General features: G+C 35.3%; 3 protein-coding genes across 17 annotated transcripts in view; 1 reads left to right on the top strand and 2 right to left on the bottom strand.

The window, feature by feature from the left end:
• LOC140670815 (potassium channel subfamily K member 15) overlaps positions 1-4,655 on the bottom strand; it is a 52,133-nt gene extending 47,478 nt beyond the window's left edge. The window contains exons 1-2 of the mRNA XM_072901609.1: positions 1,254-4,655; positions 336-501 (exon numbers count right to left, since the gene is read on the bottom strand). Coding sequence (XP_072757710.1) covers positions 336-501; positions 1,254-1,565 — 478 coding nt within the window. The 5' untranslated portion in view covers positions 1,566-4,655. The remainder of the gene's footprint in view (positions 1-335; positions 502-1,253) is intronic.
• Positions 4,656-4,952: 297 nt separating this feature from the next.
• On the bottom strand, positions 4,953-23,946 carry Galene (potassium two pore domain channel subfamily K member galene). 15 transcript variants are annotated; one of them, XM_072902169.1, is made up of 13 exons: positions 23,661-23,946; positions 22,208-22,531; positions 21,401-21,781; positions 20,400-20,519; positions 20,116-20,242; positions 10,444-10,570; positions 10,166-10,264; positions 9,736-9,855; positions 8,920-9,062; positions 8,184-8,333; positions 7,653-7,904; positions 6,594-6,875; positions 4,953-6,146 (listed from the first exon to the last, which is right to left on the bottom strand). In XM_072902169.1, the coding sequence occupies exons 3-13, from the start codon at positions 21,596-21,598 to the stop codon at positions 5,887-5,889; spliced, it is 1,878 nt and encodes a 625-aa protein (XP_072758270.1). In that variant the 5' UTR covers positions 21,599-21,781; positions 22,208-22,531; positions 23,661-23,946; the 3' UTR covers positions 4,953-5,886. The 15 variants fall into 15 exon arrangements, with proteins under 15 accessions (XP_072758270.1, XP_072758274.1, XP_072758277.1 ...); XM_072902173.1 differs by having other exon boundaries at positions 23,731-23,946; XM_072902176.1 differs by having other exon boundaries at positions 23,857-23,878.
• On the top strand, positions 16,174-20,125 carry LOC140671103 (uncharacterized). The gene is made up of 6 exons (XM_072902179.1): positions 16,174-16,419; positions 16,804-16,980; positions 17,608-17,752; positions 17,832-17,921; positions 18,555-18,829; positions 20,107-20,125. Exons 1-6 carry the CDS (start codon positions 16,301-16,303, stop codon positions 20,108-20,110), a joined length of 810 nt encoding a protein of 269 aa, XP_072758280.1. The 5' UTR covers positions 16,174-16,300; the 3' UTR covers positions 20,111-20,125.
• Positions 23,947-24,973: the final 1,027 nt, after the last annotated feature.

Raw genomic sequence — 24,973 nt, 5'->3', positions numbered from 1 at the left:
AAAGATATGTAAATTGTTATACGATCTATAATTTTTATTTTAGTTTTCACTATTTTTTTTTATAAATATTATGGCCATCTTTTCCTTCAAAGTTGGGAAAGATGGCCAATGCTTATGCTGTTATACTATTTTGATAATATAAAATTTCTATGAAATATTTTCCTTTTAATTTCGATAATATTACGTAATTTAAGCTTCAGGGAAGATATAATATGTCAAACACTGTTAAAAAATAAGAAAAATAAAAGTATGTTTTTTGCATTTTAAAAAACTATGGCCATCTTACCCGAGTTTACCCTATATATACACTAATAACGAGATAAAGGGACACTCACCGATGGTCGTTATCACAGTCAGGGAATACAGAAAGGCGCCGGCGAAGGTCCACTTTTCTTCCATACCGTCGTACCCATTTTTTACGGCCGATACCACCTTCTTCTGGTAATCGTCGAGAATGTCCCTCACCTTTGCTTTCCACAGCTTCTCCGAGAACACGTTTTCCTACAATATCAGCGACGTCAGAATATTAATGAAGGAGAGAAACAGGCGCCATCAGGCAATGTTAATAAACACATATACGCGGGGAAGCTATTATAATGCCAAACCTCATCTCGGAATCTAATATTTCGAATTTAATATTTCAACGTAGATTATCGTTTCTGTTATTGTATACGTCGAGTCCGGAACTGACGCTCGTAATTTTAACTGACGTTTCAACCAAACAGAGATGTGTGAAAACCCGTACGAAAGAAACCGGGGTGGTCATAAAAAGAGTCTAGATATATCTTCGGAACAGTATATTTTCTGTTATCTAGATAAAAATATCCGAGTAATCGTTTCTAAATGAATTAATTGCTTCATCTTATTTTTATGTAGATTATTAAAGTGTGTCTCATTTTTTTTTACAAACAATTCTCTTTCTCTAAAAATTCTTATTTTTAGCAAATAAAGATTTATTAAACGATATAAGTATATTGTTTTTACATTCTAAATTACTCTTCTTAAAAGTATTATCATCTTAAAGTTGTCCAGATAAAACTTTGCAATTTCATTTTTCACTTAAATAAAGCAACTGGACGATATTGATCTCAGATGCATTTATATTTATTATGATTATTATTATATAGTAATTATATGATTATCTAAGTGAAATCATTCCCAAAGATACTTTGAATATTCACGATTCCACCATTGAAAGCGAGAACAAAGAGAGCAGAGATAATTAAAATACGATTATTTAGATAATCTTTTACCTTGGAAGTTAGCTCCCAGAGAGTGGCGGCCGTCAGGTTCCTCAGTCTGATGAAGTCATCGGCGACGTCGGGGTTGGTCTTACCCTCAATGTGAGTGAACAGGAAGGCGCCGGCGATAGTGTAGCCCACCACCAGGCAGACGATGCCGACGTTGCTGAAGAGAAAAGCTATCAGTGCCCTGGTCCAGTCGAGGATCCGCTCACCCCATGGCTTCCGCCTGCGTTTCCGGCGTCTACCGCTTCGACCGCGATAACTTCCGCGCTGCCAGCTCCGATTGCTGCCCGACGAGCGGGACGGTTTGTCCGTCTCCATCCAGGCGACGACGTCACCTTGACCGGGTCACCGATTTGCGGGCATCGCGCTTCCGGTTCGTCGAACACCCGCTCGTCGTATCGCTTCGCGAGTATCCTTTTGCGGAAGGATATCAAAGGAAGGACCTTAAAGCTTTTGAGCCTTGCCTTCTGACGATTTATCGACGATCACGAAGATGCCTCTCGCAAAGTCTCAGAGGAAACCGCATTGCTTGGAAACCATAGCCAAAGAGCTTCGTTCTACAGAATTATCTTCCGGTCAAATTAGCCAGACTAATTCACCGCCTGAATAAGTCTCGACTCAGTCGCTTTATGTATTAGAATCTTCTTCAGAACATTCGGTTAGATTATAACTCACGGGATGTCAAATGGTTTTTTTGCAAAACTGACATTTGTCTTCTCGACTTGAAAGTGTCTTATTAAATTATCTATCGCGAGTCACCACAGATCTCTCGTAAAAAATGCATTTCCGGATACGAAGTTTTTTAAGTATACGATGTGTCGATCGAATCTATCTAAATCATACTTTCAAGTCGATAGTCTAGGAAAGAAAAAAAAAAAAACGTACTTTACCCGCGACGATCGATTAGTCGATGGCGTTATTACCAAGCCAACGGACAGCTCATATATAACGGATTTTTCTTATAAGAAGATCGCGAGTTCTTATTGCGCCGACCTGGGTCTAATGGAGAATTACACCAGGTGAATTTAATGGAAAACGTCGCATTTCCTTCGGGATATCTTCCGCGGCAGTTGACTCTTCCCAGGAAAATATCTGCTATCGACTTCGTCCGTGGGGAATCGAAAACACAACGACGACGACGACGACGACGACGACGACGAGCCACTTGGCCGTTTAACAAATTCTATTGTGAAACTGTTTACGACCCCGCGAAAAATGATCGACGATTTCCCTGAAACCCGACGGGGACGCGCGAGCCTCTTTAATTAAACTCCCCTCACTTTTTTTTCCCCCAGACTTTTCTCGCAGACCGGATACAAAGGTAACGAAAGATTCATTCGAGCGCGTTTGTTGTAAATTAAATGCAAGGTACCTTTTTTTTTTGTTTTTTTGCAACTTGAACGATAAATGTCGGACGGATTAGAATTTTTTTATACCTTTAAATCGTACGATCGATCGAAATTAATATGAAAGTCCATTTCTCTCCAAAGTTTTTACCGTCATCCCTGAATCCCTGATCGCTGAACCGGGAATACGTTATTGCCTCCGAAAGTCATTCGTAAGTATCTTTAATGGAGAATCAAGGCAGAAATTAGAAAATTCGGGATATCGATCAGGATTGATGAAGATTACCGACGTGAACGATGAATAGGTGCTGTTCACTTCGCGTACCCTAATCATTGAAATTTCCATTGACACTCGGCATTTCTACATTTATGCTCGCATTTCGCGGGAGCTATATTTAAACGGGGTATACGTCTACGCGGCTGGTGCACCAGACAGACCGATTACGAGAGACCCGCCGCCACGTGTCGAGGAGCCGCTTTAAGGTTGAAACACCGTTCGTTTCTTCTCTTGTAGATCATTTCTCCGAAGGAGGATCTACTCGTTGATCGTAATATATATTCCGTCACGACTACAAATCCTTCTCGAGCGTCTCCCTTTTGCATGCGTTGACCTCATTAATCGTCTCCGAGCAGCCGATCCTGTTACATCATTACATGCGCGTCGTAATTAAAGTTTTCGAATGAATTTTCGCGCCGCCCAACGTTTTCGCTTCCGCGAGAAAGTTCCGGATGATGATCGGACTTGGACTCCACCAGGTCTGATCGCCGAGCGAAAAACGAACCCGCCTCGACGAGGCTCCCCCGTAAACTGAATCCGTGACACCCCGCATAGTCACGACGCGCACCGTCTTAAAATAGCGCGTCGCCGAAAATAACCGGGTTCAAATCGCTTGGTCGAATCGCCGCCGATTCGACCCGGACACCCGGTAGACGGACTCGCCGCGGTGGATTTCTTTGTTCGGGAGGTTGCGACATTTGCAAAATTCGTAATTACAAAAGGCAATTCTAACAAATTAAGACCAACTTCTACTTCTATTTCCGATACTATCTTTTTTTTTTTTTTTTTTTAACGATTTGAATAAAAAAAAAAACCTATATTCAAGAGCTAAACGAAAAGAGGATTGTCATAAATCGATTATTATTTTTTTTTTTTTTTTTTTCATCGATGTGCGACTTTATATATTCTGCGCAAAAATATTTAACTTCCTGCGGAGAGAATAATTTTCGACGCTTCCGAAAGAGAGTAAAATCGAGCGGCGCGTTAAAATTTATGAAATGCAGATTTCTCACGCGCGCCGGGGCGGAGGGGGAAGGCGGGGGAGGGGCGGTTGGTTCGTAATGTGCGCGAGCGGAAGTTCTTAGCGACTATTATTTCTCCTTCGAGTGGGTTTTATCGCGCGATTATCGAGTCGTTGAAGCCCACCACCGTTGCCGCCGTCGAGACGATTAACGTCCTCGCGATTTAAACGACGAAACGCGACTGCGAAGCGACGAGAACGTATAGCTGTCTACGTGGGTGTACTTGCACGCGCGCGTGTATGTATGTGTGTGTGTGTGTGTGTGTGTGTGTGTGTGTGTGTGTGTGTGTGTGTGTGTGTGTGTGTGTGTGTGTGTGTGTACGTGGATTGCAAAGGGGATGAAAGGGATTTGCATAGCGAGTGTGAATTTTGCATGCGGCAAGTGCGTCCGGGAAAATATTGTAAGGACAATCTTTTGCGCGTGCGGAAAGTAGTAAGCCGCGCAAAAATGTCGCTCGCTCTGCTGCTAGGAGATAATCGCGTACTCTCATGTATGCTCGAAGAAAATTTAAGGGACTGCCGGAAAATGTCTCTTGAAAACGCGAGCGTTTTTGCGGATTTTTAGCTCTCCACGCGTGTGGCCGCTCTTTGAGAAGTAAATAAACGTCGCGTTTAGTTATATTCTTGTGTCGCGTTTATTTTGCTTGAATAAAATTTAAATATGTGTAAAAGTAAGATTAAATTTTCGCAAATTTTCGTTAAATGAATAAACACTTTCATGGATTTTTTTTTTTTTTTTTTTTTTTTTTTTTTTTTATAAAAAGAAACGTGATAAGTTGATTAAAAAGTATGGTAGGAAAAAAGAAATATATAAATAGAAGAAAGAAAAAGTAGATGAGAAAGAGAGGAAAGAAAGCAGATATGGTTTTACGAAAACATTTATGTGTTTATATATATATATATATATATATATATATATATATATAAACACATAAATGTTTTCGTAAAACCATATCTGCTTTCTTATATATATATATATAATATATTAATATATATAATATATTAATACACGTAATACTTACAATCATATTTGTAATAGTATAATAATTGCAATATCCCACTGCAAAGAAAAGTAACAAAACTTGAAAGGAAAATATTCAAAATGCAAATATTCTATATATTAAAGCTACCACTGTGTAATGTATATGCAAATTTAATTGCATTCGCGATTGTTCATCTATTCATTTTGTAGAAACTAATTCTGAGATTTGTATGTATATATATATATAAAATATGCAGTGGTATTTTCCTTGTGATGCTCGCAAGACGTAGTTTCTTCCCTGCTATTGTTCCATTAGCACACAATTAACAATATATCTATATTTTAACAACGTCAAAATTTGTGATATGGAAACTGAAAAGGCCAAGAATTTTTTATAACTCTAAGTAATTAAAACTCTCTTTCAATCTCTTTGTAATTTGCACATTTGTATAAAAAAAGGTTATTGAGATCTTTCAAGAAATCAGACTTGATATGTATATCAAATTTTCAGTGACAAAATTAACGTTATCGTTTTTTCATGATTTTACGATAATTATTTAATAAATATTTTCTATACTTTAATTTCAGTTCGCAATAACCATTAATTTTATTGTTATATTGATGTGTTTATTTAATGATTTTAATCGATAAACTTGGCAAAATTTAAATCAACATATTTATAATTCAATTTTACTTGTTTTTAATAATTTTTTTTCTTGAAACAGTTTGTGCAAAAAAAAAAAGAAAAATAAATTATTCGATTGAAAATTTGATCCGCGCGAGTCTGTTTACGTGACTTGTGTATCATGAGGCTAATTTATACGCCGATCCTAAATGTGAATCGAGAGAGATCTCGTGATAAATCTATGGAACGATGAATGACATAGTACATCTCCAATCTGATGGTAAGCGTGGAAACCGCGAGAGAGAAATAGAGAGAGAGAGAGAGAGAGAGAGAGAGAGAGAGAGAGAGAGAGAGAGAGAGAGAGAGAGAGAGAGAGAGAGAGAGAGAGTTACAGCTTGGGCTCGTTTTCATAGACCTCATCCTCGTACTCTGCGTCATATTCGTCGTAGTCTTCGGCCTCTGCCTCGTCGTCGGTCTCTTTGATGATACCCAGTCTCTTCGCGACGCTCTTCACGTTGTTGATAACCTCCTCTTGCACCAGATTAAAGCTCATTGCCAGCAAAGCAATTCCAAATAGTAGGTAGAGGGAACAAAGAGCGATGCCCACCTGGGCATCCTGCTTATACGCCGGTACAAAATCGCCAAAACCTTAAATGAAAAGAAATAGGAAATATTATACATGCATACAGGATTTCGCATCCTCAAGATTAACATGAGATCAACAGATAGAAAAAGAAGATAAATGCATAAGTAGATATAACTTTTTACATTTCTTTTAGAATGCTTCATAAAGAGTGATTTATTCAATTGTCTTAAACAGCACCGATTTAATTAGATCTTAAATTGATAGTAAACATTCAAATTTATTCTTAATAAATTATTATTATATATTAAAGATAATTATTTTATTGATATTCAATCACGCAGAGATTCTTTCAGCTACTAGGAATAAATAAAAAATTAAGGAGCAGCAGAAACGTTCAAATTTGGATGAAAATCACAGAAAAATAAAATCTTGATGTGTAGTGTATTATTGGATAGAATTGAAACATCATATTTTTATAAGAGAAAGAAGGGGATGAAAGGAGAACGAACCAATGGTGGTCAACGTGATGAAACAGAAATAAGCTGAGTCGAGGAACAACCAATCTTCCCGCTTCGTGAAGAGGTAGGCGCCGCCGAATATGTAACTGACAACTAGGAAGACACACAGCCAAATGGGCACGGGCTTGATCGGCTGTCTCTCCTGATCATCCGCGACAGCATAATACTCGTAGTCAAAATCGATATCGTCAGCGTAAACCTGTCGATGCACGGCGAATCCCATCGGCGACATAATCCTCGGCGACGGTGGTGGTCCCTTCTTAAAAGAGCGTGCTGAAGAAGGGAGAGGGATTATTTACATATTATATAATCAGCGAGAGTACGCATTATAGGGTAAATTAGGGTATGATGACTATACGGAAAAAATGGCCATAGGCTGTAATTTATAAAATAATCGTTACATAGTGCGCTTTTTTAGTCATTATCAAAGATAATCGATATTTAAAGTAGTTTACGGACATACATTATTCGAAATAACGATATTGTAAATCTTACATCATATTTTTACTTTTGACTACCCGCAAAGTTTTTCATTTGTCCACTAAAAACTGTTGTAACGTCGAATAAATGACAGTTAAGCTATCGTAATCGACGTTAGACGTATTATAAAGATATGTAAATTGTTATACGACCTATAATTTTTATTTTCGTTTTCACTATTTTTTTATAAATATTATGATCATCTTTTCCTTAAAAGTTGGGTGAGACGGCCAATGCTTATGTTGTACTATTTTGATAATATAAAATTTTCCTTTTTTAATTTCGATAATATTACTTAATTTAAGCTTCAGTGAAGATAACACTATTAAAAAATAACAAAGATAAAAGTATGTTTTTTGCATTTTAAAAAACTATGGCCATCTTACTCGAGTTTATCCTATCGATTAATTTGCCATCTAACTTAATTGTAATTTAGGCACTTTGAATGACTCGCAAGTATCAAAGAAATTTTCCAGACGGCTATGTAAAATCACCGACGAATTACGACGTATTTTGATGTAGAATATATTGCGATTCAGCCGACTAGCTTTCATTAATGAAGTCGCTCACCGACGGAATAATTGCTCCTGCTGCGTCTACTACTCTTGCCGGATTGCGATCTTCTCATATGCTCCATTTCCAAATAGACCGAAGGCGGTCGCAGTCCGGACGAAGTCAAACTCGTTCTGTGATTATTCGTCGTAGCACCTTCCACGGAAAGACATCTCCTCGGCAAGGATCTAGGGTTGAAGGAAGTTTGCTTTTCGGCGCTATCCGGCTCTTCAGTCGTACCGTTGCTCTGCGGTCTCTCCGAATTCTCAACTGTAATAACGTCGGTTTTGATTTTTTTGAGTGCTTCAAAGAGCGGTCTTCTACACAATAGCAATAAACATTTATCTGGATTTTGAACTAATAATACCTAGATAATAATTATCTAATTAGGCAATTGTATCATTTAATTATTGATTTGCCGTCCATTATCTCTTAAAAGACTATTATTCTTTTTTATATTAAATTATAGATAATTAAATCGTAACAAAAATATCCAAAAATAGAATCACTCGTATAAATCGAACAGCAACCTTCACTGATTCTACTTACTTCTAGTTTGAGGCGGCGGTTGCCATCTTAACATCTCGTCCTCCAGATCGTCCAACGCATATTTGTTGCATAAAACCGGTGAACGGTCAGCTTCATTCGAACTCATTAACAATTTTCTGTCCAACGATTGCGTCGCCATCCTCGGGCTGGCTGTATACGATAATGAAAGTATAACAAACAAATCGACAGTTTAATTAATCGATGAGTCGATGACGAGAGCGATGTACCGCGGTCGATGCGCTTGAATTAATTAATTAATATCGAGCGAATATTTTACGGGAGTTGACGCGACGGCATGAAAACGTTTTTGTCCCTCGCGAGTGACATTTCTGTGCACATAACATATCATTTACTAAATTTTATCATATAAATAATAATAGGATAAATGCTAATGTGTATTTTTACCTTATATATATATATATATATATATATATATATATATATATATATGTATATGTGTATGTATAATTATAATTAATAATTGATGTATTAATTATTCACACAATCTATTAGTGCTTTTACATGTACATACATATCCGAGAACAATTATTTGTTCGCGAAATTGGTTCAGATATGACACAACTGATCGCATGGATGGAAAATAAAAATAAAACGAAATGTTTCAATATCGGTGTCGCATAAACTTTTCATCTGTATTTTTATAATCCATTTAGAGCAAACGATTAACAAGACAACGATAAAATATGTAATTGATATAATTGTTAAGAGAGAGTACCTCTTACACTTTTTGGAGTGGCTACCGGAATGTCCGAATAACGTGGCATAGTCGCGGCCTTAGTTTCCATCGGATGATTCGTGGAAGATGCATAAGCGCTTGACGCTTTCGTCTCGCTTCCTTCGAATCGTCGTTGCATATACCTATAGTTTATTTACATAATTTATTCGGATCATTATTTAATATCAATAACTTTATTATGTGTGTGTGTGTGTGTGTGTGTGTGTGTGTGTGTGTGTGTGTGTGTGTGTGTGTGTGTGTGTTTACTATCTCTAAAAAATTATTTTTTTATATTAAATAATAGATAATTAAATCGAACGTCGTATAAAAAATTAGAAAAATTACAAAGAATCTAGAGACTATTTATGCAAAAATAAAATCGTATAAAACGCTTTCTTCTCTCTCTAAATTTTAAAAGAAAATTACTTCTTTAATTAATTCTATATTTCCAATTAAAAACTATAGAAATTATATATACATATAGAAATTAATATTATATGCAAACGTAAATATAAATTAATATAATATAAATTAATTAAAATATAAATTATTAAATATTGTAATAAAATATAAAATATAAATTTTTTATGTTAAAGAGAGAAAGAAAAATATGAAAATAAAAATTGCAAGAGATATTTATTTTGTCTGTATTAAATTGTATTCTCCTGACTACATAAAATTCGTAATTTAATTGAACAATTAATTATAGTAATACTATTTGCGCATCAAATATTCAATTCTCCTTAAATAAAGTTCTACGACGACTTCTCGGTTAATCGAGAGATTGAATTATTATAAATCCGAGAATAATTTTACCTGCAATCGGTGTCAGAATACGAGGACTTCGTCATACTCTCGGAAAGCCCCAAGGCCGAATCAGCTGATCGTTGACTCACTCTAATGGATCGGTGAAATGGTTTGCTTGATCCATATCGCCTTATAAAATAAATATAAATATATCTCTATACAATCGTGCAATAAATTTTCCAATCTTTTAAGATCCATTTGATTCGATTTAATTTAAAGATCCAAAGATGTGTGTTTAGAGAACGTTTCGTATGACGTAATTATAATACGTCATCGACCGACAATACGTGATATATCTTACCTGACGACATATCAATGTAGTAACACTTTTATGTATATAATTTAAAAACTCTGATACATGTGTTCTTTTTCGTATTTTTTTTCACACACTGTAACGTAGGTCTTATTTTTAATTGTTACATTATACATGAAATATTACCCCGGTTGACGAACAGAATACGATCTGACAAAGTTACGTCCTCGCCGTTTTTTCGGCGGTCTTGTGCACACGTAGCAACACACTTTCCAATATAGAAACCTAAAAAAAATATCACGAATGTAAAAGATAAAATAAAGTTTTTTCAGCAGCAACTACTAGAAACTACTAAACGTTCCGCATGTATATGTGATATGACGAACAAAATGCTATTCTGCAAGTTTTCCATTTTTCAGATACGTCACCCGTATTAGATATAATTAAATATTGTCTGTTATTACCTGAAACTGGTCGCCATCACGTCTCCGATATTCGACAAACAGAGCAACATGAGTGGAATGCCGAGTATGGCGTAAAAAATAGTTACCACTTTTCCATTTGTCGTTTTCGGCGCGATGTGACCATATCCTGGAATAGAGAACGAAAAAATGCAGAGAAGTTTCTCGTTTTCAAAAAAATAAAAAATTATCATCGCCTCGAAGTAAAATGCAACTTCTTGAAAAATGACTCAAGTATCACCCAATCATCGCTTCGCCATTGAATTAAATGATTGAAATTCTATTGGCATAAATCACTTCAACGCTAAAAGACCCGAGCGGTTTTTCTGATCGTTTCTATCTTTTAGTAATCTATTTCTTGCATAAAAAGATAGGATTCTGAAATTTTATAACTTTTATCAATTATTTTCTTTATTAAATCATTGACAAAAAATTATGAAATGTCAGAATTTTATCTTTTACACAAGAAATAAGGTGTTGATCTAAAAAAAAAAAAAAAAAAATACGTTGGAAATGATCGCTCAGTACTTCTAATATTAAAGTATAAAATTAGAAGAATTTGAGATCTTTAGCCTCGCCTCGGCCTTGAATCTCTTCGAGAATTTCTTCAAGGCTTCGAAGGCCTCGTGTAGCTTCGTAATTTTGTCTACGAGTCTGGGTCAAGGTCGTCAGGATTTCTTATTCGATAATACACGAGACCATCCCGCTTACATAATATTTCCATATATCACCTTTCTCTTTTTCGTAGTTCTGCTTCCCGAAAAATTACGAGAAGCAATCTACATTCTTCCATAATACAAGACAATTGCATACTCATATATGACTTTCCAAATACAAACATATATAAAAATGTGTAATATTTCAGATAACATTTCAAACAAATAAAGAAAGAAGAGAGGATTTTGTGCAAGAAATATAAAAAGTAATTTCATAATAAACTATTAATATTGAACCCGAAAGTGGAAAGTAGTGCGGAGAAAAATATTGCATTATTCTATATTTAAGGTACAATCTTTTCATAGATAAAATACAATAATATAATACGTTGAGGAAATAATTTATTAACGTAAATTATTTTTAAACTAGGGGGAAACCGTTATTATCCGCTTTTTTTCGATCTCGAAATTATTATTCGAACGATTCAGCTGACGCAAATCTCGAAACTGTTATTCGCGCGATTGCGGTGAGCCAAATATTTTTTTTCATTTCAAAACGAAATTTGGAGTTTGCTTTATGTACATATATAGCCTCCTCATTACAGGATATCCGAAGAACGTGCCATTTTCCGAATATAAGGGGATAAATTCAATTTGATCCACTTTTTTTTACATCACAAATGTTTCCTGTTGGAGGAGGTTGACTATCGCGAAATACCTAGTCAAAGCGCGCCCATAACAAGTGCCCCTTCCACTTTATCGAAAGGACGGATTTATCCGCCTGTTGGAGAGGCGAATTCGGAAAAACGCGAGAACGACAATTTCAGAAATTTATCCCGAAGAGAGAAGCTATTTATTACGGTGAAACGACGACAATTTGGAACGTCCTTTAGAGATTGAACCTTTATGACTTTGCGTGATAAAAAATTTCGCGAGAGAGTAGCAACGCGCGTGTTTCCTTCTGCGACACGTGAGTGCGAGAGACGATAAGCATTTTGGATATCGTCACTCGCGATTTTCTCTCACGCCGGTGTTTATGATAGACGTTTCCTCTCCTCTCCCCAAACTGCCAGAGAGAAGAAGGATCTCTCCTCCACACATACGGTATAAATTTCCGGTGCAGCACAGCATCAATGCATTATGCAATCGTATGTAGCCTAGGATGGTGAAGCGGGAGCAAGAGGGGAGGGGGGGGGGGAGGGGGGAAAGTGAGAATGTACGAAGCAAAAACCCTGCTTCCTCATAGCGAATACATACATGAATTTCCCGAGGATCCTGAAATGTCGAAAAGGCATCGCGCGATCCATTCGTGTTGCGAGATCTCGCCTTTATTTTTCATTTCTCTTTCTCTTTCTATTTTTTCTTTCTTTCTTTCTTTCTCTCTCTCTCTCTCTCTCTCCCTCTCCCTCTCCCTCTCCACTGAATGGTGTAACGCTTTTATTCCGACGAGGAATAGTTGAAAGAGAAAGAAAAAAGAGAGAAGCGGGGGAGAGATGAGAGAAGTAGGTCGCGCAGTCGATGGCAGGAAATTATTTGAAAAGGGAGAAAATATAGGGAGAGAGAGAGAGAGAGAGAGAGAGAGAGAGAGTCGCAATCGCTAACGCCTGTCGAAGAAATGAATTTTCGTCGAAGGATAAGCGTGTTCGATCGGGGCTACACGGCTGGATCAGTTGCCGTCAGAAATTTCGATGATTTCTCGATTTCTTTCTTCGACGAGTTATATCTACAATCGCTGGGGTTAATTTTTTTTACGCAATTACAAGCCGGAAGAGACCTCGTGATTGCGAAAAAGTCGATTAAGACGTCAAACGTTTGTAACATTTGATTTCCTGTTTCGATACCTTACGAAACAGCCGAAACAGTACTTAAGGTACGCTTTAATATTGTAAACTAAATAAAGATATTAAAAAATTAGCGTCGTTAAAATTTTAATTTGTGAAAACTGAGAAAGACGTTGATTTCCATGCGAAATATAGTTATAGTTTAGAAAATCTGAGGCACAGAGAAACTAAACAAAAATTACGCTTCAAGGATAAATTGCTACAAGAAAACTTTATTCTGTAATTAATTTTATGTAGACTTTGCCATAACGAGATTTTCATTACAGGCTTCATCGCCGAGATATTTAATATCGAAGAGAGATTAAAAATTTCCTTCGTTAAGAGACGAACACTATACTGTAACTGATGTGGAGGAACCGTCATTAAAATTTTAACTAGCTTTAACGCAATCTTGATCTTTTAAAAATTATTAAATTAATCTTAAATCTTAAAATAATAAGAAATTATTTTTCTTCGATAAAAATAACGATATATCCACCGTATAATTATTTATCAAATTTTCAATAAAATAATATGACGACAGATGAAATTACAGAACACTCGAAGATCAAATATATTTAATGCGCGTAAAAATAGTCACAAGATTTATATTTATAAAAATATATATAAAATGACAATGATTAAATCTACTCGCTTGGATTATCTATTTTTAGTAGATAGCAAAACTGTCATGTATAGAATAATAATGGGAACAAAAGTCGCGACGAACTGTCACAAAATGTTCGTCGGCCTTCTTTTATCGTATTTACTGCGGCAGGAAATTGCTTGAAAAAGGTCACGTGCCAGGAAATTAGTTGAAAAGCGCGATGATGGCAAGTTTCTTCTTTCGCCGATTCGCAAAATGAATTCTCGAGGACCTTCGCGACAAGTTTCAAAGTGGCCGAAGATCTGATTTCATCAAATCGTGCCAAAAGGATTACGATGTATGATTCGATTTTGTTCATTTTAAGGGAGTCTCAATGGAAAAAGAGAAAGGAGAATTTTGATTGAAAAATTGCTCTTGACAGTCTCACTTTTCTTTCAAATGTTCTATTTATGCAGTGTAATCTTTTTTTTTTCCTTTACCACGTACTGTAATAAATAAAATTGACTCACCAAATTTTTCGAAAATTTAAGAAAATTATTTATACATATGTGTATTATGTGTATATTCTCCGATTCAATAATATACAAGAAATTTCTTTTCATATTTGTTCTTGCTATCTTTAGTTTTCTCTCTCTTGTAGCTTTGAAATTTTTTAAATATTTAATCAATTTCGTGTAAACTATTTTTCTCTCTTATTTTTATTTATTTAGATTTTCAAATAATTTTTTACTATATATATTTAATTACTGATATATATTTTTGTCCTATTTTTTTTAAATATCCTTGTATTTCTTTGTTCTTAAAATTGAGTTTAATCTGTCTACAAAGCAAATTTGTTGCAATTTTTGCAATTTAAATGTCTGGGATATCATAATTGGATATCTATGTCGCATAGCGTGTGCTGCAATATGTAATGATGATCTTCCGACCGAAAGATTTAACATTTATTCCGGCGCGATCGCTCGGAAAGGGAAACCATTGAATCGAATTGAAAATTTTTCGTCAAATTCCCAAAAGTATCGTTCCGCGACAGTTCGCATTCGTTTGCAATTCACGAAGTACTCGCAACAGTTTGTTGCTTTTGCGCGAATATTCGAAACACTGCGAGAATGTCGTTACTTTTATTCAGCAAGAGAAACAGAAAAAAAAAAAAAAAAAATTCCGTTGCGCGCTTAAACCCTCCGTTTAATCTCCGTTTAATCGCGTAATGAAAAGATGTCATGAAGAAATAAATTTGAAAGCAAACGCGAAATACAAAATGCGCATTTATTATCCTGACACGTTTGTTCCTTCGTTAAAAATGCAGTCGAATGTGCATTTACATTTCCCGCCATTCTGCTAACCGAGAAAGTCATATTTTCAGGGGAGTTCATCAAAAATTTCTCCGCTTCCTCATTCATCATTCGTCGATCTGCTGTATTTTAAATCAAACGGCGATTGAAATGGAGTCTAGCGAGAATATATCCTACTATAAATACGTTTTTTTTAAGACGGAAAATAATATCGTTTCCCGATTCTAAGACAACCGGATCGATATTTTCCCGACGCATATATGCGGTCTCTGCACGTGCGTATGACATATGACACGGATTCGCCGCGAAGAAGATTGGCGGGCAAATGTAGCTTAATGAAGAGGATGTATTTTTCAAGAGTGAAGGCTGAAAATCCCTAACGGAAGGTAATTTCGACGTCGAGCATGGGAATTAACGTTACGCCATGCGTCTTGATTTTGCTTTGAGAGAAGGAGGTCGAAGAGTACGCGACGGCGACTGCTTTCTTCCCTACCTCGTCCCTACCGAACAACCGGGTTTTCCCAGGTCGAAGGACAGGCGTGCTCGAAGGAGCGGAACTGGCCTCAAAATATCCCACCGGATCCACCCACGTACGCGCCATATATCGCGTAATAACGTTACGCGCTTGTAAATCGCAATGTAATCTTGATCCCGCAAACATAATGTAAACGAATAAACGCTATCTAATATTTATTTCATAACAGCAGCAGATCTGCTGTCTCTCTCACACACGTGTGGAGTCTGCAAATGATCTGAGAATTAACGCGCTCTCTAATTTTTTAGCTTTTTCATATTTGATGACTTTCGGTTATTTAATGAAATTCTGTTTATTTTGTATTTCGTTAAATCGTGAATATATTTTCATATGTCGTAGACATATTTTTTATTTCATATTTTACAAACAAATATTTATGGCACAAGTATATGATTCTAATTAGCATTTGTTTACTATTATTATTTTTACAAAAGGAATTAAGTTTTGTTAAATTAAATCAATCTTTTTAAATTAGGTCATCGTCGAGCGATGCTTCTACTGTTGCGTCATGTAAACAAAGTCAAGCAAACGCTCGTAACAAAAGATAGAAATAAAAGTATTTGTTTCAGAAAGGAAAAACAATGCGTTATATCGAATTAATTGAAAAAAAAAAAAAACGCTTATAATTACAATAGTTTCTATAAAAAATTATGGGTCTTGAAATGCAAAGTGCACCATTGAGTTTTTCGGATTCTTGGAAACAAAGGTGGAATATCGCAGATCAATCGCAGATGATTATCGTTTAAAAAGACCTCGAGGTAGAGGAGCGTTCACCTTGCTACGACGATGCATATATAAAGGCGTGACTTACTTTCACTCTCGTTTAGTCTGCTACGAATCTTATGCGTACGAACGGTACGCGTCTACATTTTCGGGTCATACGCAAATATCGAGACGCTTGAACATCGTACGCTATTAAATTCTACTCCGATTGTATTACAATAAAAAAGATGCGAGTTTTATTTCTGACTCTGCTCGTTGCGATTACAACCGCGATCGCCGAGGACGATGTATCCTGGACCTCGCGCGATGATAAACAAAAACCAATGAGCCGAGCCGCCGACGCCAGGTTTGTTATCAATTCTCTTATTTGTCAGAAATTAATGTAATCACGCATATACCCACGTATGATTTTTTTTTACATTTTTTATTTCATTCGCGTTTCACTGAAATTATATTTATATTTATCTCACGGAGTAAAATAATATTTTTATTTTATTACAATTATTCATAATTATTTTCTGTTTTGTTGTAATTATATTTATAAAGTGTAATATAATTTCTGTATTATATCGTGTAAAATTGTAAATATTTTATTTATAATACACAATTTATAATAATTATATTATAATATTTTGCATAATTATGATAATAAAAAATTATGGTTCTGAAAAATAAATTATATTTTTTATATTGTATATTATATAAATTTGTTACTTGTGTGAATTTTTAGGTACCAAGTGTACGAGCCTGAACATTTGGAAAGTTTCAATAACAATGGCGGGTACTTAGGCTTTAGGCCTCAAAACCCTGGGCCTTACAGACCCAACGGCGGACCACTTGTACCGACATACCAAGGTAATAACGATGTCCTCGTGGGCCCCGGTGGACCAACCGGAATAATTGGCAGGTATTTACTCCTGTGATTTCTCTTCGGCTCTTTCCCCGTTTTTCGAATATTTCACGTTTATTTTGCGCGATCATTAATTAGTTCGATTAATCGGCTTTTCGAAAATATCCAGATCGTTGAAAAACTCGCGAGTCGCGAGAGATACCATGCTAAATCACACTTTTCCCAAACAAATTTAATAATCGCGGAAAAGTGGAATTTTCCACCCCGACAGATGTATCCTCCCTCCCCCTGTTTTTCCTCTATATTAAATTTCCAATGATCCGATTAAAATATATACGTGTCTCGACTCTTTTCCACACACGGCGAAGGGGATCGCGCTTAATTTATAGATATCCCGTGCATTTAATTGCGTGCGAGGCGCGGTCCGGCCGTAACGATATTTCACGAGAGACGGCTCATTCCCGAAGGGGAAAACCGGCGTTGAATTTTTCATCAACTGCATTGTGGATAATTTCACGCGTTCCATCCATTACGAAACTTACGAGCTGAATAATCTTTCGTAGCCTAAAAACTCGATTTCTCGCAATTCTAACCGGAAATTTATATTCTTTCGAACGTGCGCTGCATCGAATATTGATTTGTCGATATGAGATAATATCAGGAAATATCGTTGATGTGTTTTAGACCACCGCGGGTTTATGACCCGCAGGGACCCGATGGTATTCCAGATTCGGTGCCGTCCTGGATCAGATATGATCCCCGTTATCGCGAGGTCGACACCTGCAAATGCAGATACAGCTTCAATTGTCCGTCGCCCGGTTTGAAATTCGTGAGTTCGATCCCCAACAAATAAAAAGTGAAGGGAAAGTTTAGAACTTTGGAAAATCTTGTCTGCTATTTCGTTTCAGGGCTACTGCTCGAGTAACAAAAAGTACTGTTGCTTCAACAGCAAAAGATTTCCAGGACTGTTGGCAGGACAACATTATCCATATTATCCCGTAAAAGAAAATCTAAATCCATTTCAATGATTACGTATTTCTAGTACGATAAATTTAGCACATATGTGACAAAGTGGGGTATTTTATGGTTTAAAATTTTAAAATTTTTGCACAAAGAATAATCAGCTGACAAATGTATAATTGCATTTAAAAAAAGATAAATAATTGCATCTTGCAAATGCAATACTGTACTTATATATTTTTATTAAAAAAATTGATTCCTTTTCAAAAACAGAAATAATGTTTAATTAAAAAAATGCATATAAGCAATATGTCATATGTACCATATTTTTTTCACTCTTTTGTTGAAAACATGTTCCGAGACATATATACATGTATGCAACAAAGATAATTTAGATTGTAAAGTTAAATGCTCCATCCTGTATATATGTATTTCAATTTTGACTTTTTTAAAATCAATTTTCTTGAATAAGTTTGAAAAAAAAAAATATTCGACGCGCATGCAAAAAACTATTCGTACAATTTATCGTACTTTATAGAGGATTCCCAATTGGACTCTATTTGCGTGTAATTGGGAATTTTCCCGCAATATAAAATCCTCCTCTCTCTCTCTCTCTCTCTCTCTCTCTCTCTCTTCTCACGATTGTCCACTAAGTAATAATTAATTCCCAGGGTACGCCGCACAAGTACGGACCAAACGGTTTCGCGTCGAATTATTACGGCAATCGAAGACCTTACGGCGGCGGCTACCAGCATCCGTCTTCCGGTGACTATTATCCAGGGCCCTACGGCGGTGCTTACGGTCACCGTAATGAGTTTGAGCCGTTACGGCCATATGGCTACGACGGGGAACCCGATGATTATGCGATCTACGGACGGTCGTTGGGCAAAAATCAGACGCAGGGACCGAACGAAAAGCCAAAGACAGATGAAGAAATAAAAAAGCGGTGATTATGTAAATAATATTCTCGATCGTTTCATCGATCGCGTTCTTCACTTCTGACGGAGATGCCAAAGATGCGACAGAGATATGTAGGTTTTTCTCCCTTTACATCGAACGATAGTAGGGTAAACTCGAGTAAGATGGCCATAGTTTTTTAAAATGCAAAAAACATACTTTTATCTTTGTTATTTTTTAATAGTGTTATATCTTCACTGAAGCTTAAATTACGTAATATTATCGAAATTAAAAGGAAAATTTTATATTATCAAAATAGTACAACATAAGCATTGGCCATCTCACCCAACTTTTAAGAAAAAGATGGCCATAATATTTATAAAAAAATAGTGAAAACGAAAATAAAAATTATAGGTCGTATAACAATTTACATATCTTTATAATATGTCTAACGTCGATTACGATAGCTTAACTGTCATTTATTCGACGTTATAACAGTTTTTAGTGGACAAATGAAAAACTTTGCGGGTAGTCAAAAGTAAAAATATGATATAAGATTCAGAATATCGTTATTTCCAATAATGTATGCACATAAACTACTGTAAATATCGATTATCTTTAATAATGACTAAAAAAACGCGCTATGTAACGATTATTGAAAAAATTACAGCCTATGGCCATCATACCCTAGTTTTCCCCTAATTAGATAAAGATCCATATCTTTTGCATCGATAATTAATATAATTAGATAAAAAGTGAATGATATCCATCGCCAGCGATGAAATAATTCAGAAGGTATATTGGTTAAGTGACCAAACTGGCACAATTAAGCTTATATTCATTTATTTGATGTTAAAACAAGCTTCTCATGATAACGACGACGTTTCAACCTTTGGTTTAGGTCCTTATCAAGTCTTTTCAGACGATGAGCAATAATTATTACATAGTTATCTATCACACGTCACAAGCACACGTCAGAAAACCGACTCATCGTCTGAAAAGACTTGATAAGGACCTAAACCAAAGGTCGAAACGTCGTCGTTATCATGAGAAGCTTGTTTTAACATCGAATAAATGAATATAAGCTTAATTATGCCAGTTTGGTCACTTAACCAATTATACCTTCTGAATATAATTAGATTCAGAATTAGTAAAATATGCATTGCGTTCAATCTTGGGAAATATATTATAATAGACTTTTTTATCGACAATAGAGTAATAATACGAAAGATTAACAGGAGATTTTTCAATTTTCTGACAAATAAATTACTTTAATATTTGTCTTTGCTAATATTTTTTATATCCTATCGGCAACATTGATTTCAGGTAACTCACCGATTGTCGTGATTACGATGATGGAGTAAAAAAGAGCGCCGGCGAATGTCCATTGCATATCATCCAATTCCTCGCTGCCGTCCCATCCTTCCTTCGTCATTTTACTCATGAGGCTGTTCTCGAACACCTACAGACAAACGTGCGTTATTCGTGGACAAACACTCCTTCGATAAATCGCATTCGATATAAAAGAAAAGGAATAATATTTCATGCGTGTGGAAGCTGAAAAATTGATCTAAGCCACTGGATGAGAAGAGAGGAGCAGGGAGGAAGAAAAACGTTACCCTGAGCTCCTTCAACGCCTTCTCCGTCCAATTGTCGCGAATCAACACGTCGAAATCCTGCGTGATTTCCCATAGCTTTTCCGAGACGTTTCTACGTATGCTCTTGATGCTCTCCTTCACCTGCAAAGAGCGGATGACGTGTCGTGAAGAACGGAGTGCACTTTACCCTCGACATCGCGACGCTCGATGCGCGACGACGCCAGTCAATAATTCATTGATACGAGCGCAGAATATTCGATGTGAGGGAGACTATTTGTCTGCAGTACCCTTTTTGCTCCCTCGGTGTCGAATTAATTTCTGTCCCTGGCGAACTTACTCTCGATCCGTGGCAGAATTACGTGACGTGAAATTCATTTATTATATCCCATCCACTAAATAACTAATCCAGAAAGTAGTAAAAACTAATATAATGAGAATTAACGTGTAAGAAAGTAAGAAAAATATTCTGCAAAAATATAGCGTGCAACTCGATCAATAAAATAATTTATTTTAAAATATCTAGATAAATTTATCTTATTCTGAGATATATTAAATGTATAACAAGTAAGAATATATTTATTGTCGTTCAAAATTACGCGAGAATATATTATCTTCCAACAGAGAGATATCTTTAAAAAATGACCGAACAGATGTATATTTATTAGATTTTTAAAAAATTAGGATTTAAAAATAAATTATAACGAGTTAAAAAAAAAAATAAAAATTATTTTAGTTTTAGTTGGAAATTAAACGAGAACATATTCTCTTGCAAAAAGATATCTTTAAAATATTATCATAGATATATATATATATATATATATATATATATATATATTCAACACTAACACTGTAAGATATATGACTCTAATCTTTGCTTTTTTTATTTAGAAAAAAAATCCGAATATAATAAATAACTAATCAACGTATCAATTTTTTTTGCATATCTCTCTTGAGAGATTAGATCGAGAATGTGTACTGAAAGGGAATACCACAAATTTGACTAATGGCGTTTTGCAATTTACCTTCTTCTCGTTATCCGCTTCCAGTGCTTCGAAGGCGTACGCGCCGATCAAACAATAAGCAACCACCAAGGAGATGAGTGTCACGTGAGAGAAAACGCATCTGCTGAATTTCCACAACAATCGTAGAAATCTGATGCACCGCGACGGCTTCTCCGTCTCCATCATCGGGTCGAACACTTCCGTTCGCGAGCGCGGCATTTTCTACTCTCTCTCTCTCTCTCTCTTTAGAGATTATCGCGGATATCTTTTCATTAGATTCCCCATTAACATAGCGAGCGCGTCACTCCCGTTGATTTCTCGATAATTAGATTTCTTCTGATCCCGCGAGATTTAGTGACATTAGGTCCTTGCTAGATCCACTGTGAATATTCCGATACGAGACTTTTTTTCCAAACAAACAATGTAGATTTTTTTACGAAAAAGAGAAAATTTTCGAAAAAATTTATATCATCAAGCAAGCTTAGAATAGCCTGTTCTAAAATGTAAAAATGTGAAAATAATCTTGGAAAAATATTTATAAATCTGAAAAAATAAAATTTGTAGATTTATCGGAATTTCCGACTCTCTCCTTCTCTCTCTCTCTCTCTCTCTCTCTTTCTTTCTTTCTTTGGTAAACAGAATTCTACTTCTATAAAATATTGAGATTGTCTGTTAAATAATTTTTCCAGTTCGCTGAAATTTCTGAATCGTGAATGTAATATCAAACAGCCATAGCATAAATAAATAACCGCACACGTGTTACAACTGCAATATCGGTTGATACGTTACGAACAGTTAAATGAAAAAAATATTACTTTCGTCATGTACCTATATATTTTTTTAGAATAAATATGCATATCGATGAGGCGTTCACGCAGAAAGATTTTTTTCAACTAACATATTTTATGTATCGAGTAGAGCAGAAATTGAATCTGCTCGAAAAAATCGGCTTCTCTTTTATTCCGCTTTTTAGTAATGGCCATTATAGCGATTTAAACAACATTGTACAACAAGTACAACATTGAGAGCGTTCAATGGAATATGTCACGACACAAAAAAATACGGGTTGTAAAATATTGAGTTTTTGCATTGTATATCGAGAAAATCAAGATTAGAATTTTCGCGGAAAACGTTTTATTGAAATTCAAAAACCTGAAAAAATATCAAAATTATATTATGAAACTCTCTCTTTCTCTGTATATATATACAATTTTTTATTTTTATTTTATTTAAATATATAATTAAAATAATAATAAAAAAAACTGTTGCTATTATTTCTTTAAATTACATTATTTTATGTAAATACTAATAATTCCGTTATTACGAGAAGCATATTGACAAATGATCCTTTATCGACGTATTTTGTATGTTGTTAATGTGAAATTAGATTCACTATTACTTTGTCGCATTCTTATAAACGAAGCGTTTTACAAATAAATCGTTCTTTGTCGACAAGATGCAATCTTTTGTCACCCGAAATCACGAGCGACTCTGATCGAGCAATCTGTTCTCGTATTCATTCGAGTCGCTCGTCTCCGTTCTCGCAAACGAATTCGATTTCATGCGATACGCTTTCTTCGATGTCTATCCATTTTCTTCGGGCGTGAATCGATCGATATTGAATACCTCTTTGTGTCGCGATGTATACATCGAATGACGCGCGTTATCATTATTATCGTTAACGCTTTATTGACAAATACATTACGCAGGAATCACGATCGCGAATTAATCGCTGAATCAAAGATACGAGACGAACAAAATTCATTCATTCATTGAAGAATTTTTTTCTACAATATTATATAATATTGTATTTATATAAAATATATTTTATATTTACGATATATTTGTAGTGTTAAAATTTCTCTTAAATGAAAAATACAACATAAAAGAAGATTTATTCTCCTTTAAAAATCATATCATATATGATATATTAAAAGTGTTGACTTAAACGCGTATGAAAAATAAGAATTTTAAAAAATAAATAAGTATCTCAAAAATTAAAAGACTTGCTTTTTAAATAAATTTACTTTATATTAATATGAATTTTATATGAAATTTGTTATCATTAGAAAAAAATTACTTGATTTAAAATAAGATACACGATACAATTTCGTTACAAATATATCCACGCCGATTTTAATGCTCGTAACTATTTTAATTATTAAAACTCGCTATGCTTGTTAGAGAGACATCGATTCCAAAATATGAGAATGAAAAAGCACAGGAATCGAAAGCTCACATATTAACGGTGTCCTAGTAATTATAAAAATACCGAACTCACTCGCGAACGCGAACAGTTATTTAAAGTGGCACACGTGTTTAAAGCCAACTGTGTGCGGTTTAATCTCTACCAATGTAAGGTCGAGGAAGGTTTATTTCTCTCTCGATCGTTTCCTAAACGTCGTTCAGATCCCCGAATGATCTCGAGGAATCTTTTAACACTGCGTAAACTTCGCAAACACCCGCATCCGACTTACGAAACTCGTCGTAACGATACACGCGTGATTCTCGCATGTTCCTCGACACGCAACTAAGAGAGAAACGCATTACACGTCTGTAAGGCGGATAGTTCCAAATTTATCCCAGCGTCGAAATTTCGTTCGGAAAATGGGAAGGGAGGATGGAGAGAGAAAGAGAGAGAGAGAGAGAAGGAAACAACATTTCCGTAGAGATTTGCGCTCCCGACGTCGATATCTTTAAGATTATCACGCAGAGAATCAAGAGCTGAGCAGCAAGCAAGTGTAAATCAATTTTATTGCACTTTGACCTCTCTTTGGATTTTATTTCATACGAAAGACCCGAAATGTTACGAAAAGACTACGAATAAAAATTCATCCTCCTTTCGATTTTCTTTTTTATATTCCTTCAAATTATTCAGCTCCTCGGAATTCAAAGCTCATTTTTTTTTTTCTGTTTTCTCGAAGCTCTACGTAGAGCTCTACTTACGCTGTTTAACTCCACAATTGGTACAAGAGCGTTTTTCGCTCATGCGCTTCTCTCATTCGCCGAGATGCTCGTACACGTTATTTACGATGCGCTTACGTACTTAAACGTAAATTTGTATGCAATGGGCTTTACTCGGTAGTGAATAAGTAACAAGATGCGACGGACTATTTTCAAAACTTGCGACCCTTCGCAAACGGGATTACATTGCATTCGGTGCGCTATATATGAATTAACTTTACGAAGAGCCTCTCGGAAAGAAGCAAGGATGTTAACTTTCAAGCTTATCGCTAATAAAATATACTTTTGTTAAGACAAACTTTTTTTTCTCGGTAGAATTAAAGCTCAATAATTTATATCATCAATTTAATTCGACTCCCGCGAATATCCTAATTTCTCGAAAATATACGTGCAAGTATTATGTGCACTATAATTGTGATGTGCTTTATTAAATGAATTTTCATACAAAATTTACTCGTATTGTTTATCAGTCTTATTAAATGCAATTGGAGGTAAATCAAACAAATGCAAAACTTTCAAAAGTATTAAAAGGAAATGTTATTTTTATTAGCGAGATAGCTCTTTTTGAAATTTTATTATTAAAAAGTTCTGTTTTAATAAAATTGAAAAAATTATATAAAACAAAGAACA

Source organism: Anoplolepis gracilipes, chromosome 11, assembly GCF_047496725.1.
Source record: "Anoplolepis gracilipes chromosome 11, ASM4749672v1, whole genome shotgun sequence".
NCBI classification, from domain to species: Eukaryota; Metazoa; Arthropoda; class Insecta; order Hymenoptera; family Formicidae; genus Anoplolepis; species Anoplolepis gracilipes.
Note: the sequence above shows the minus strand (reverse complement) of the source record. Positions and strands in the feature narration are given on the sequence as shown.

Coding starts and splice junctions, on each gene's coding strand:
- LOC140671103 (XM_072902179.1), top strand. CDS start 16,301: ATGCGAGTTTTATTTCTGACTCTGCTCGTTGCGATTACAACCGCGATC. Junction 16,981..17,607: donor CCAACCGGAATAATTGGCAG/GTATTTACTCCT, acceptor GATGTGTTTTAG/ACCACCGCGGGTTTATGACC. Junction 17,922..18,554: donor AACATTATCCATATTATCCC/GTAAAAGAAAAT, acceptor ATTAATTCCCAG/GGTACGCCGCACAAGTACGG.
- Galene (XM_072902162.1), bottom strand. CDS start 21,598: ATGCCGCGCTCGCGAACGGAAGTGTTCGACCCGATGATGGAGACGGAG. Junction 10,265..10,443: donor GTGATGGCGACCAGTTTCAG/GTAATAACAGAC, acceptor TATTTTTTTTAG/GTTTCTATATTGGAAAGTGT. Junction 6,147..6,593: donor CATCACGTTGACCACCATTG/GTTCGTTCTCCT, acceptor TTTTCATTTAAG/GTTTTGGCGATTTTGTACCG.